At 60.7% G+C, this 15259-nt stretch overlaps 1 protein-coding gene across 1 annotated transcript in view; it reads left to right on the top strand.

Annotated features, from left to right (window-relative positions):
- The window catches only part of MAN2B2 (mannosidase alpha class 2B member 2), a 36420-nt gene that overhangs the window by 4785 nt on the left and 16376 nt on the right, over positions 1 to 15259 (top strand). The window contains exons 4-11 of the mRNA XM_054722435.1: positions 3673 to 3845; positions 4471 to 4558; positions 5582 to 5787; positions 9466 to 9664; positions 11030 to 11220; positions 11893 to 12054; positions 13321 to 13446; positions 14960 to 15237. Coding sequence (XP_054578410.1) covers positions 3673 to 3845; positions 4471 to 4558; positions 5582 to 5787; positions 9466 to 9664; positions 11030 to 11220; positions 11893 to 12054; positions 13321 to 13446; positions 14960 to 15237 — 1423 coding nt within the window. The remainder of the gene's footprint in view (positions 1 to 3672; positions 3846 to 4470; positions 4559 to 5581; positions 5788 to 9465; positions 9665 to 11029; positions 11221 to 11892; positions 12055 to 13320; positions 13447 to 14959; positions 15238 to 15259) is intronic.

Below are 15259 nucleotides of genomic sequence, written 5' to 3'. Positions count from 1 at the left end.
TTAGTAAAGTGCAGTGTTCCCTAGTGAATACTCATTAAAGGTTAGATGCCTTTCCTCATTACACCACCATCACCACCACTCCACCTACAATCCACCAACATAGCCATCAGCACCACCCCCTAACCACCTTTACCTCCACCACCATCACCACCATCACCATCATCACCATCATCACCACCATCACCACCACTATCACCACCATCACCACCACTGTCACCACCATCACCATCATCACCACCATCACCACCACTATCACCACCATCACCACCACTATCACCATCACCATCACCATCATCACCACCATCACCATCATCACCACCATCACCACCACTATCACCACCATCACCATCATCACCACCATCACCACCACTATCACCACCATCACCATCATCACCACCATCACCACCACTATCACCATCATCACCACCATCACCACCACTATCACCACCATCACCACCACCATCACCACCATCACCACCACCATCACCACCATCACCACCACTATCACCACCACCACCACCACCATCACCACCATCACCACCACCATCACCATCACCATCACCACCACTATCACCACCATCACCATCATCACTGTGACCACCATCATTTTCACCATAACCTCCACCATCATCACCATCATCATCACCACCATCACCACCATCATTATCACCACCACCACCACCATCATCACCACAATCATTATTACCACCATCATTATCACCACCACCACCATCATTATCGCCATCATCATCACCACTACCACCACCATCATTATCACTACCACCATCACCACCACCACTACCATTATCACCATCATCATCATCACCATCACAACCAGCTCCACCTACAACTCCACCAACATAACCATCAGCAGCAGCACCACCACCACATCACCATCAACACCAGCTCTACCTTTACCTCCACCACCATCACCATCACCACCTTTACCTCCACCACCATCACTACCATCACCATCACCACCACCACCATCACCACCACTGTCACCACCATCACCATCACCACCACCATCACCATCACCATCACCACCACCATCACCACCACTGTCACCACCATCACCACCACCAACACCACCACCATCATTATCACCACCACACCATCATTATCACCACCACCACCATCATTATCACTACCATCACCACCACCATTATCACCATCATTGTCATCATCACCATCACAACCAGCTCTACCTACAACTCCACCAACATAACCATCAGCAGCAGCACCACCACCACCATCACCATCATTATCATCATCATCATCACCATCAACACCAGCTCTACCTATAACTCCACCACCATTAACATAATTACCTTTACCTCCACCACCATTACCATCACCACTATCACCATCACCATTACCATGAGCTCCATCTGCAATTCTACCAACATAGCCATCAGTGTCACCATCCTTACCTCTGCCACCACCACCACTACTATCACTACCACCACCACCACCACTACCACCACTATCACTACCACCACCATCACCACCACCACCACCACCACCACTACCACCACCACCACCACCACCACTACTATCACTACCACCACCATCATCACCACCACCACCACTACTACCACCACCACCACCACCAGCACCATCACAACCATCACTTTCACAACCTCCACGTCTACCCCCAGCACCACCACCTTCATGACCACCAGCACCTTCCTCATCCCCCCTCCACCTTACCATCTCCACCCACCATGGCAATGGTGCTACTTCTCTCACGGTTTACCAGGTGCTTCCTGACAAGCATGTAAGGGCCGGCTGCCGGGAGGAAACTAGGGCAGCTGAAACACTGACCAAAAAAGGAAAACAGCCCGTGGACGAGCCAGAAGGAAACCGGGCCTGAACCCGCCGCCCCGGTCCCTCCACGATAGCCTGGCCCCAGGTGCCGAGGGTGCAAACATCAAGGCAGAGTGGGAGGAACCGGATGCTGTCTTAGGGTCTTTGAGCACTGCCTCCCCGCCCCCCCCCTTTAATCTGGAGCCCTTCCCTTATCAGGGTCTCCCTGCCTTAATCCCAGACTTCACCCTCTTTGCCACTTTCGTGTGGAAGGTAGTGTTGCTGACAAGACCCTTTCTTCTCAGACTCACGTCCCTCTTGTGTTCAAGATGCCTTCCGCCCACAGAGCCCCTACTGCACGCCAGGGCTGCTCCTGTGCCCTCGCACGTGCTCACACCCCGCGGGGGCCCTGGCTCAGGGCAGCCTCCTGCCACAGCCGCCAGGCAGGCCCGAGGCGGGGCGGGAACTGGTCCCAGTGAGAGTGAGTGAGGCTGTTCGGTCTGATGGAGAGCACGGTGCGTGGGAGCTGGGAACGCGAGGGCAGGCGCTTTAGTTCTCGTTTCATCACACGTCCCGTCTCCTCCGTGTGGCCTCGGGCTGCTCGGGCTCCTCTCCGGCTCCTCTTCCCCTCCTGCTTGCCCCCCCCCTTTTTTTGAATTTTTATTTATATTTTTTTGTTGATCCTCACCTGAGGATATTTTTTCCATTGATTTTTAGAGAGAGTGGAAGGGAGTGGGGGAGAGAGACACCAATGAGGGAGAGACACATGGACTGGTTGCCTTCTGCACGCGCCCCATCCGGGGCTGGGAATTGAGCCTGTGACGGACATCTGTGCCCTTGACTGGGATCGAACCCGAGACCTTTCAGTTTGCCGGCTGAAGCTCTAACCACTGAGCCACCGGCCAGGGCTCCTGCCGCCCTTTACCCCGCCCTTTACCTGCTCCAACTGGAGCCCATCCTGTGTTTTCGGTCGTAATGTTTCCTTTTGTCTCCACCCGAACAGCTCATCTCAGTCTCTTCTGCCAGGACCCCTCCTCTGGGTCCCCAAAGTTCTTATCACCTCCCTTTCACCCCGAAACTCCAGGGGGTCTCTATTACCAGCTGAGTCTGAGTCATCTTTGGGGTCTCTTCGGTTCACGGTCTGGCTGGACAAGTGCTGATGGGCATGGCAGGGGAGGGAGGATGCTGATGGGCATGGCAGGGGTGAGGGGGGTGCTGATGGGCATGGCAGGGGAGGGAGGGTGCTGATGGGCATGGCAGGGGAGAGGGGGCGCTGCTGGGCATGGCAGGGGAGGGAGGGTGCTGATGGGCATGGCAGGGGAGGGAGGGCGCTGATGGGCATGGCAGGGGTGGGAGGGTGCTGATGGGCATGGCAGGGGAGGGAGGGTGCTGATGGGCATGGCAGGGGAGGGAGGGTGCTGATGGGCATGGCAGGGGTGGGGGGGCGCTGCCGGCCTGCCTCAGGGGTGCCCACAGCAGCAACAGCCTTGCCTCAGGACTCAGCCCACCACGCCCTCGAACCCTCAGCGCCCAGTGCTAACCCTGCAGGCCTGACCTAGCGCATGGCGCCCCGAACGGGGTTGCATCGCTGCGGGACAGGAAGGGTTAGGGTTAGGGTGGACCCAGAGGCTCCGTGTCCCAGCCCAGCCCATCTCCTCTCCCAGCATCACTCAGCCTGGCCGCTGGCTCCTGGGTGGCCCTTCAGTCCCGGAGGAATAAGTGAGGGCAGGGTGACTGGGTTGGAGCCCTCTGTATGAGTCATCTGTGCCACAGACCCTGCCTGCCCGGCGCCCGGTGCCCAGTGCCCGGTGAGCGAGGGGCGGGCGCCCCGTCCACAGTGTGGGCGCCGGTCTCTTCCTGCAGAAGGACACGGCTTCCTCTACGAGACGTTCGGGATCCGGCCGCAGATCTCCTGGCAGGCGGACGCGTTTGGCGCCTCTGCCACGACGCCCACCCTGCTTGCCCTGGCGGGGTTCAATGCCCATGTCATCTCCCGGATCGACTATGAGCTCAAGGAGGCCATGATACACGCTAAGGTGGGTGCTGGGCACCGGCCGCTGCCCCCGGGGCCCTTCCTCGCGGTTCCCTGCGCCCTAGGAGGACCCGTCCTTAGGGGGGTACCCCTGCAGGGCGGGCCGCACCCCAGCAGGGAAGCAGCGGGGCTGAGGGTCCGCAGAGCAGTGGGAACCGCCCGCAGGAGGCAGGCTAAGCGGTGGAGGTCCAGTGGGCAAGAGCAGTGACGCTATGAGCGCCCCCCGGGCCCGAGCACGGAGCACGGAGCACGGAGCAGCTCCCCGCAGGCAGCTCTCACTGAGGGTGGCTCTGCGGTCTCCCAAGGCCCGAAATCAAGTCGCTGGGGAGCCTGTGTGTGCCCCAGAGATGATGCTAACGGGACCAGGGTTTCACCCCGCTTGTCACCCTGAGCACGGCCTGGCCCTCTGAGCTGGGCACACGGGCTGCCGTGCAGGGAGCGCGCTGAGCCCGTGCCTGGCAGGGGCCCCGAGGAGGAGGCGGGTGACCGGGCCGGCCAGCTGCGCCGAGGGCAAATCCCCAGCTCACGCGTCTTTGGGGGGTGGGATGGGACCTCGGGAGGAGGCAGCGGGGGAGGTCTGTCGCCGCCCGCCGGGCCCTCAGTCTCGCTCCGGTCCCTCCGGTTCGCAGGAGATGCAGTTCGTGTGGCGAGGGTCCCAGTCGCTGGCGGAGCAGCAGGAGATCTTCACGCACGTCCTGGACTATTACAGCTACTGCACGTGAGCACGCGCCGTGCCGGGCCCCCCTCAGCGCTGTCCCTGTGTGACCTCACGGGGACCCTCACCACACCCTGAGAGACGCACCGAGTGCCCCCTGGCTAGCCAGCATTCGGAGTGGTGCTCGGTTCAGGCGCCAGGTCCCGGGCCTGAGGTCCTGGGTACAGCCATTCCCTCTGTACCTGCGCGGCCGGGGGCAGGGCGGCCTCCCTCTTGGAGAAGGAGGGACCAGCAGGCAGGCTGGAGGGGCCGCTGGGAGAGGGACGCCGGCGGGCTCACTGCCGGCGAGGCGGGGGGTCAGGCCCGCTCCGTGCCAGGTGCTGTTTCTCACGGTTTCCCACCAACTATCGTCGTTGGATCCTCATCATGGCCCTCAGCACATGTTCCCCACGAGACCCCGGCTGGCCCGCGTCCCCCCGTGCCTCTGGGCTGCCCAGCGAGGCCGGCGCCAGGCTCGTCCTCAGGGTCAGAGCCGTGCCACGCGCGGGAGCCGGGTGGAGGGGAAGTCGGCGCGGCGTCTGCCTTTGTTGAACACCGTGAGGCTTTGTTCACCAGGATTGTGTCGGCATTCATCGCATTTGCTAAAACATTGCGTTAAATCTCGTTACCGGGGCACTGAGACTGGAGCTTGAGGTGGCTGCTCCCCTGGCCCCAGCCTAGTCCCAGCGCTGTCCATGGCCCTGCACCCCGTTCTGCAGGCTCCGAGGTGCACAGGGAAGGAGTGATCTAAGGGGTCCCACGTGGCCCCTGTGGTGGAACGGGACGCGGTGGGTGTAGGCTCCACGGGAAGCTGATGACGCGGGCCTGGGGAGTGGCATGCCTGTCCCGCAGCTGGGGAGTGTGGGGCCTGGGCCGGAGCCCCCTCTGTCCGCAAAGCTCCTGCCTGCCCACCCCTAGCCTGCCCGTGGCGCTGGTGGGAGACGGGGTCACCGAGGAGGGTCTGCAGGTCCTGAGCTGCCCCATGGACTTCCTGAGCCCTGCCAGGCCCCGAGGGCCCCAGACTGCTCTCTTCTTGGGGTGGGCCTCCCCCCCAAACCTTTCTCTCTCCCACAGGGTGGGGTATTCCTGGGAAGGCGACGCCCCGTTCCCAGCACGACTCCAGGATATGGCATACACTAACCTGAACGACCCCGTCACTGTGCATAACATCGAAATGTACTTGGAGAGCTTTGTGTTGAACGTGAAGTTGCGGGCCGGTTGGTATCGGACCCCGCAAATCCTCTGGCCCTGGGTAAGCGGCGTCCCGGGCCCGGTGTCCGCATCACAGCCACTCCAGGCTCGTGTTCCCTCGAACCGGGCCTGTCTCTACCCAGGCGCTGGGCTGGCCTGCCATCCTGCACACCCTGGGCCTCGGCCCCCACCAGCTCCTCCCACACCCTGAACTCACCCCAGCCGCTCCGCTGAAGTACAGCCCCTGGCCCGCGCCCCCTCAGGCTCCCACCAGCTCTCTCCGACTTTTTCACGTGTGACTGCCTCTCTTTTAATGCCACTTTTATTGTTTTGCTCTTTTTATTTGTGATTCCTTTTTTCTATAGGTGGAGATATTAATAATATTTTTTGAAAACTATAGAACTCCATTCATGATGTCAACAGGCCACTTGTATGACACATTTGATCTAACACACACACATACACACACACACACACACACACTAGAGGCCCAGTGCACGAAATTTGTGCACTGGAGTGGGGGGTGTTCCTCAGCCCGGCCTGTGCCCTCTCAGTCTGGGAGCCCTCGGGGGATGTCTGACTGACGGCTTAGGCCTGCTCCCCATGGGCCTAAACCGGCAGTTGGACATCCTAGTGCTGCTGCAGAGGCGGGAGAGGCTCCTGCCACCACTGCTGCGCTTGCCAGCCGTGAGCCTGGCTCAGGGCTTCTGGCTGAGCAGTGTTCCCCTGTGGGAGTGCACTGACCACCAGGGGGCAGCTCCTGCATTGAGTGTCTGCTCCCTGCTGGTCAGTGTACATCATAGGGATCAGTCGTTCTACCATTTGGTTGATTTGCATATTAGCCTTTTATTATATAGGATAACTTTAGATGAGGCTTGAGACATAACTTAAAATATACGTAGGCAATAAAGAAACAAGATAATGAAATGTTTGCTTTCTCAGGAGTTCACAATAGAATGTGATGCTTGCAAAGGGGCACAGAAGCACCTGCCTAAAATAACTGGTGTCCAGGCCACAAAACCCCAACAGTATCATCCGGTGACCTCCCCCTGTTCTTCTTTATTTTTATTGATTTCACAGAGGAAGGGAGAGAGAGAGAGAAATATCAACGATGAGAGAAAATCATTGATCAGCTGCCTCCTGCATGCCCCTCTCTGGGGATCAAGCCTGGAACCTGGGCATGTGTCTCACCGGGAATTGAATGGTGTGTGTGTGTGTGTGTGTGTGTGTGTGTGTGTGTGTGTGTGTGTACCACATTTGTTTATCCATTCATCTATGGATGGACACTTTAGGTTGCTTTCATGTTTTGGCTATCCTATATAATAAAGATGTAATATGCAAATTGACCATCACACCCTCGCACAAGATGGCCACCCCCATGTGGTCAAGGATGGCAGCCACAAGATGGCTGGCAGTGGAGAGCAGTTGGGGGAGACCGGGCCAGTAGGGAAGGGCAGTTGGGGGCAATCAGGCTGGCAGGGGAGCAGTTAGGTTTTGATCAGGCTGGCAGGAGAGTGGTTAGGGGTGATTAGGCCGGCAGGCAGGTGAGCGGTTGGGAGCCAGCAGTCCCAGATTGTGAAAGGGATGTCCAACTGCTGGTTTAATTGGCAGTCAGACATCCCCCGAGGGGTCCCAGATTGGAGAGGGTGCAGGCTGGGCTGAGGGACACCACTCCCCACCCCAGTGCACAAATTTCGTGCACTGGGCCTCTAGTTGTAAATAATGCTGCTATGAATATGGGTGCATTTAACTTTTAGAATTAATGTTTTGTTTTCTTTGACTAAATCCCAGAAGTAGACTTGCTGGATCAGATGGTAATTCTATTTTAAATTTTTTGAGGAACCTCCATACTGTTTTCCAGAGTGGTTGCCCCAATTTGCAGTCCCACCAACAGTACACAAGGGTTCCCTTTTCTCCACCTCCTCACCAACACTCTCTCTTGTCTTTTTGATAGTAACCATTCTAACAGGTGTGAGATGATGTCTTACTGTGGTTTTTGATTTGTTTATTATTATTATTTTTAATCCTCACCCGAGGATATTTCTCCATTGATTTTTTTAAAAATATATTTTATTGATTTTTTTACAGAGAGGAAGGGAGAGGGATAGAGAGGTAGAAACATCGATGAGAGAGAAACATCGATCAGCTGCCTCCTGCACACCCCTTACCGGGGATGTGCCTGCAACCAATGTACATGCCCTTGACCGGAATCGAACCTGGGACCTTTCAGTCCGCAGGCCGATGCTCTATCCACTGAGCCAAACTGGTTTCGGCTCTCCATTGATTTTTAGAGAGAGTGGAAGAGAGAGGGAAAGACAGAGAGAAACATCAATGTGAAAGAAACACATCGATTGGTTGCCTCCTGCACAAGCCCCGGCCAGGGCCCGGGCCGGGGAGGAACCTGCAACCGAGGCACGTGCCCTTGACCCTTCCGGTTGCAGGCCAATGCTCTATCCACTGAGCCACACTGGCCAGGGCAATGTGGTTTTTGCTTTGTATTTCACTGAAGATTAGGGGTGCTGGGCCCCTTTGCATTGGGCCTGCTGGCCATCTGTATGTCCTCTTTGGAAAGGCATCTCCGGAAATCCTTCGTCCATTTTAAAATTGGATTGTTTCCCCACTTGACCCCGTGGTGTGTTGTTGAATCCAGTTCGCTCACATCTTGTTGAGAATTTTTGCATCTGTGTTCATTGGGGGTGGTCACCTGCACTTTTCTTCACGTGTGGTGTGTCCAGTCTCATTGTGGCATCAGGATAATGCTGGCCTCGGAAATGCGTGTGGAAATGCTCTCTCCTCTTCTGTTTTTTGGGGAAGATTTTAGAAGGATTGGTATGGATTCTTCTTTTAATAGCATTAACCAGTGAAATCATCTGGTCCTGGACTTTAGTTCAGAGCCTATTGATTACTGATTCAGTCTCCTTACTAGTAATATGTCTGTTTACACTTCCTACTTTTTCAGATTCAGTCTTGGTAGGTACTATGTTTCTAACAATTTTGACTTTGCTGTTTTGAAGGTGAAGTTAAGGCCAGGAAATGTGAGTCGTGGCTAGTTCATTGTCATTCACAATTCTCACAGTTCTAGGATGGGTGACTTCGATGAGTAGTAATACTAAATGGCTTTTAGAAATGCCAGGGAGTGGAATAAGTCAGAGGAAGACAAAATACTGTATGATTTCACTTACAGTATATGTAAAATTTAAAAACACAAAACACGTAGAAAAATAGAGATCCCATTTGTGGTTGTCAGAGGTGGGGGGTGGGGGATTAGTCAAAGGATCAAACTTCTTTTTTAAAAAATACATTTTTATTGATTTCAGAGAGGAAGGGAGAGGGAGAGAGAGAGAAACATTAATGATGAGAGAGAATCACTGATGGGCTGCCTCCTGCACGCCCCCCACTGGGGACTGAGCCCGCAACCTGGGCATATGCCCTTGACCAGAATCGAACCTGGGACCCTTCAGTCCACAGGCTGATGCTCTATCCACTGAGCCAAACCAGCCAGGGCAGGAACAAACTTCTTATAAGATAAAAGATAAACAAATATAGGGGATGTACAACATGATGTAGAGAAAAGGAAGAAAAAGAGAGAAGGAAACGGCCAGGAATTCAGCTGGGGAGCTGGTGTGGGGACGTGCACGGCCTGTGGAGGGTGGCAGGGTGTCCTGGGAAGGCCCCCGGGGCCGTTCTGCTGGGCTGAGCTCTGCCCTCAGGACGGGACGTGGCCCGTGTCCTGCCGCAGGGGTGTGACAGGAAGTTCTTCAACGCGGGCATGCAGTTTGCCAACATGGACCTTCTGCTGAGCTTCATCAACACGCAATCATCCCAGCTGGGCATCACGGTGGAGTACGCCACCCTGAGCTCCTACTTCCAGGCTGTGCACGCCCACAACGCCACCTGGCACGTCCGTGGCCACCAGGACTTCCTGCCCTACTCCTCAGGTACCCGCCTCGGGGGGAGGGTGGCCATTTGGTGCCAGGGCGGTGCCCCCTCAGTGTCTGCCCTTCCAGTCTGGGAGCCTGGCCCTGGCCCCACCCACCTGCCCCCTTGGCCGTCCGGGCCGCCACACCCACAGCCTGGTTCCCAGGCTGCCCCCGCACACAGTAGGCTCCTGCGTCCGCACCTTGCACTGCGGCTTCCCCGCGGAAGGGCCCCCTCCGCCTCTTCCTGCGCAAGTTCCACTCGTCTGTGACGATGGCCCTCCACGGTCCTGCTCAGGGGAGCCCGATGCTTCACGCCTGCGTCCTGGAGGCCGGTGCGCCGGCCCCACACGGCGCCGCCAAGCTGGGGAGGCGGCCCGGCCTGAGCCCGCTCTGTGGCTGCGCGCACCTCACGGACGGGCGGTGCCTCAGCGAAACCGGGACAGTGATGGCGCTTAGTCTATCGCGTTGTGACGATGAAGCGAAAGAAGGAAAGCTCGGATCCCGGGTCCAGCGCAGAGCAAGGGCCCGCAGATGTAGCGATGAATAACTGACGCCGTTCCCATCCGGCTGTGCCAGGCCCCGCCCTGGGTGTGAGCCGAGCAGGCCCTGCCCAGGAGGCTGACTCGGGGCCTGCAGCGTGTGCCCCTTCAGGCCGCCCACCCGGTGCTCAGCCCCCTGCTGAGGGGCCCCTTGCAGGCCCCAGCTCCCCCACTGCAACCCGGAGAAATTAGACGCAGCACCGCGTGCAGGCGCGGGGAGCTGGCTGCAGGAAACGCCCTCCTGCGCCTGCGTGGGGGGCAGCTGGGAACGGTGTGGGCCAAACGTGGACCCATCTGACAGAGCCCCGCTTTGGAGACCCTCAACCCCCTCCCCCCACCTTGGTCAGGCCTCATCCTCTGTCTGGGTGAGGACAGCATCTCCTGGTCTCTCAGCTCCTTCCACCCTCCTCCCACCCTCCCTGGGCCGCCAGGGGGACCTGCCGAGTGCAGGCCTGTCCTGGGCCCCCATTGTCCCAGAATCACATTCAGAGGCTGCGGTGCTCGGGCCTCTCAGCGGGTCCTGCCCACTCCCCTGGCCTCCCTCCCCTCCCCCAGGCCCTGAAGGCCCCTGGTTCAAGGCTGAGCCAGGCCTTCTTGACCCTCCCTGGGCTTTCCTGTCCCCCAGCCCACCCAGGCACCCTCCTCCCACCTGCCCCAGCGCCTCCAGGGCTCTGGGCAGTCCCTGGCCTGGCTGTGGCAGGAGCCCCAGGCCTTCCTGGGTGAGCCAGGTGACCCCCTGGGTGAGCCAGGTGACCCTGCCCCTCTGGGCCCAGCTCTCTCGGGCCAGGGCTTGGGAGGCTCTGCGGGCCGGGGGCTCACTCCCCTGCCGGCCCTTGTCTCCCAGAGGAGTCGCAGGTGTGGACCGGCTTCTACGCCTCCCGCAGCCCGCTCAAGGGGCTGGCGAGGCGGGCCAGCGCGCTGCTGCATGCGGGGGAGTCCATGTTCACGCGCTACATGTGGCCCCGCCCCGGGCGCCGCCTGGACCCCGGCTGGGCCCTGAAGCAGCTCCAGAAGCTCCGCTGGGCTGTCTCCGAGGTAACGGCACCGCAGCGGCCGCGCTTCGGAATCCCCATGCCGTGCCCTCCCTGTCCAGCCCTGGTCACTACTGGCCACGGCGCAGAGGTCGGCCCTGGTGACCAGGCTGGACGGGGGACGCTGGATGCAGGCCCTGCTCTGCCATGGCCTCGGGCATGGGACGTCCCGAGCCCTAACCCGTCCCTGTGCCATGACAACACATGCCCACCCGGTGGGCGGGGGCAATTGAGTGCCATAATGTGCAGGACCCGCTTGGCCTGGCGGTGGCCACATGGCGCCGTTTGCATCTCGCCCTGCCGCAGCGCAGGGGCTGACTGAGCCCAGCGTGTCCCGGGGGCACCCAGCGTTTCCAGGGTGCCCAGCGTGTCCCGGGGGGGGGGGGACCCAGTGTGTCTCAGGGGCGCCCAGCGTGTCGGGGGGGGGGGGGACCCAGTGTGTCCCGGGAGTGCCCAACGGGAGCCTAGTCCCTCCCCAAAGTCAGCTGGTTTCCGCAAGGTCAGGAAGGCACGCGCCAGCTGCTGGCCTCCCAGCGCCTCGGTGCCCCTTCTGTGAAGTGCGAGGGACCCCTCCGCCCACCTGCTGAGCGGAAGGGTGGCCAGGGCCGAGCAGGCAGGGGCCCAGCACGCTCTGGGCGGGCAGGCGGACCCACTGCTCCCTCTGGTGGGAGCGCAGGTGCAGCACCACGACGGCATCACGGGGACGCAGGCCGTGCAGGTGCGGGACATGTTCGTGGGGCACCTGCGCGCAGGGGTGCAGGCCGTGCTCCGGCTGATGGCCTCCATCGTCCTGGACCGGCGCCGGGACTCACCAGGTGCGCGAGGCCCGCAGGGTGGGGTGCGGGCTGGGGGTGCGGACGCTCTGGTCCTTTCTGAGAGAGCCTGGGGGCCGGGGCCAGGGCTGAATACCTGACCGTCAAAGGCAGCAGCCACATCCCTCGTGTGCGCTGACCTCGCCTGACCTTGGGCAGCCGCGTGACTGCTCCGAGCCTCCGTTTCCTCTCCCTGCACAAGGGCGGGCCGAGCATCGCTGGGCCTCCCCCCAGGCCGGCTCATGTCCCGCCCCCGCTCTGTGCATGCGAGGGCGGCTCCTGCCCTGCTCTTCTAGCTGAGGACATGGGGGGACGGTGCTGCGGACTCCCCAGGCCACGCCGGCGGGAAGGGCTGCGCAGGCCTAGAGGACCCCGGGAACCTGACTCGCTGGGCTCCCGCCCCGGCCGAGCGTCAGCGTGGGCACAGACACCCCCGCGCAGCCGAGGACCCGGGCCTTTGACTGCGAGGGCGGCACGAGTTTGCAGTGACGATCACACCCGTCTGACGGGTCTGAGGGGCTTCAAACCCACAGCCCCCACCCCACCCCCAGCCTGCACGCTGCACCGGGCCTCTCCCCTCATGTCACTGCTCACCTGGCCTGCTCCCCCGCCCCGTGTCTGTGTGGGACCCCATCCCACCTTCGGACTCTGGGGGGCCCTGGGGACGGGGGCAGCACACAGAGCGCTGCCTACAGGCCTGGGCTGGGAGGGAGAGACAGACAGTCAAGGTAAGAGCTAGGACAGGGCAGTCCCTCCCACTGCTGGCGGGGCAGTGGTGCAGCGAGGGGTCAGCGGAGACGACCGGGAGGGCACCGCAGCCCGAGGGAGCAGCCGAGCAGGGGCAGGCGCTGGACAGCGTGTGCTGTGCGCGGGTTACAGGCAGGGTCAGAGCTGGCTGCACGCGGGGCACACGATGGAACAGAAAGGGTCTCGCATGCCGGGCTGGGCAGTTAGTTGGACGTGACTTCCAGGCTCCAGAGAATTCTCCGGTCACTCCCCACGCCAGGCACTCAGAGCCTCGGAGCGCGGCCTCCGGAGCTGGGCCACCTGGGGCCGCGATCTTTCTCTGGCCTCGGTGTCCTCAGCAGCAGGTGGGCTGACCGGCAGGTGAGCCAGGAGCACACGGAGCGAGCGGTGTGGGGCGCCCTGCAGGGATGACACCCCGTCCCTGGCCCTCTCCTGGGGAGCCCTGCGGGGCCGCTCTCGCCTGCCTGTTTCTCCTGCACCGAGGGGCCCCCCACGGTGGCGCATGAGAACAGGAGGAAAGCCCGCCCTCGGTTGCAGGCTCCGAGCCCGAGGGACACTTGGCCGCGGTCTACAACCCCCTGGCCTGGACCGTCACCACTTTGATCAACCTGACCGTGAGCGTTCCCCACGTCACGGTCACCGACGAGTCAGGCCACCCGGCGGAGGCCCAGGTATGGGCGCCGTTTCTGCGCGGATGCACTTGCTGCTGCTGACACCTGCCCGGACCAGGCCCTCCCAGGGACCTCCGACCGCCCCGCCCTCCCGGAGGACATCCATGGGGGGCGTGTCCACTGAGGGCCGGAGGGACCTACCCAGGGGGCTGACTCTGGGCTGGGGCATCTGACGTGGCCACGGTCCCGGGACAGTCCCTCCCTGGAGGGCCTCTGTGGCCTGCGTGCCTGCGGGCTGCTCGCCCCGCCCCGAGAGTGTGCGTTTTCTCGTGCAAATGTCCACTTTGCCAGGGAAAGGCCTTCCTGTCCCTTAAAGGGGTGGTTATGGAGGGGCTGATATCAGGGGCTGCCTCTCGGCCCAGCACCCAGACACCGAGGGGTCCCCCACTGTGAGTGTGTGGTCCATTCTCCTCTCCTCCCCGGGCTGGAACTGGACCTGGTGCCCCCGGGCACCCCTCCTGCCATCCTGCGGGCCCTTCCCTGGGGGGTACCACCGCCAGTCATTCAGCAAACACTCCCCCGTGCCTGTTCTGGGCCTGGCTCTGGGCTGGGTGCTGGGTCTCCGGACCCGTCACTGTGGGGAGGGGAGCAGTGCTGAGTGGCCAGGGAAGGCGTGGCGTGGCGCCCAGGAGCCAGGGCCGCAGCCCCTGCTGACACCGGAGGCGGGGGGAGTGCGCCTGAGCAGGAGGCGCTGGAGGAGGGCTTGGTCTGTGCAGACCCAGCACGGACCCCTTCCCGTCAAGGGCAGCACCACGCAGAGTAAATCACTGACCGAATATTCTGGAGCCCCTGCCACGTGTCCGCGCTGGTCTAGGCACTGGGGTACTATCCCAGCCAAAGTCCCTGCCCGCCGGGCCCGCCTTCTAGCGGAGAGACAGGCAGTAAACCAAAGGAGGAAGTGCAGACGGTGACAGTGATGACGGTGATGGTGGAGGAAGTCCCGGGGCAGGCTGCGGGGGACAGACGTCCGCGGCATCTCAGTGAAGGCGGGTGGGAGGCTGTGTGGGGCTTCCGGGGTGTGCTGACGGGCCTCCCCAAAACCTCCCACTTGCCCTAAGAGTGAGGGGCATGGCTGAGTGGGACCCATGTCTTTTCCAAGCCCCTCCCCAAACCAGAGAAGGGGGTGAAAAGGGTCATTCCCTCCAAAGCGTCCCTCCATGGGAAATTGGAGGATGGAGGGAGAAGGCTGCCCCCTCCCGGGAGGGGGCCTCCGGCAGAGGGAACAGCATGGGCAATGGCTCGGGGGCAGGAAGCAGCAGGAGTGTTGGGAAGGAAGGGCAGTTGGTGGTGCTGGTGCCCAGAGGGAGGGAGGCAGGGGAGGCAGATGAGGCCAGGGCTGGAGTCTGCTGAGCAGGGAGGATGCAAGGAGGGGAACTCAGCTCAGTTTGATGATGGACAGACCCCGCTGCCTCCTGGGTAGCACCCTGCACCGGAGGAGGGCAAGCTGAGGGTTACTGCGGAGACTGGCCCTCCAACCCCGAATCTCTTTTATCTTGTACCTTGGGCCCTGCAGGTCCAGAGATCGAAGGAGATCCCACATAAATATGACTTGTATGTGCTGACCACAATCCCGGGCCTCAGCTACCGGTACTATAGTATCAGGCCCACCAAGCAGGCCCCGGATGGCAAACAGGCATCAAGTGCCACCATGACGGTCACCTCCGAGCTTGACCTCAAGCCGAGAAAACTACGCACCAGGCCCAGGGGCCAGAACCTGGTGTCCGTGAAGAACGACTGCTACACGGTCTTCCTAGACCCGGACACCAACCTGATGCACAGCATCTGGGAGAGGTGAGGTGCAGCCATTGCTGGC

This window comes from Eptesicus fuscus, chromosome 2 (assembly GCF_027574615.1).
Source record: "Eptesicus fuscus isolate TK198812 chromosome 2, DD_ASM_mEF_20220401, whole genome shotgun sequence".
Classification (NCBI taxonomy): domain Eukaryota; kingdom Metazoa; phylum Chordata; class Mammalia; order Chiroptera; family Vespertilionidae; genus Eptesicus; species Eptesicus fuscus.
This window is presented reverse-complemented; position numbering and strand designations above follow the sequence as displayed.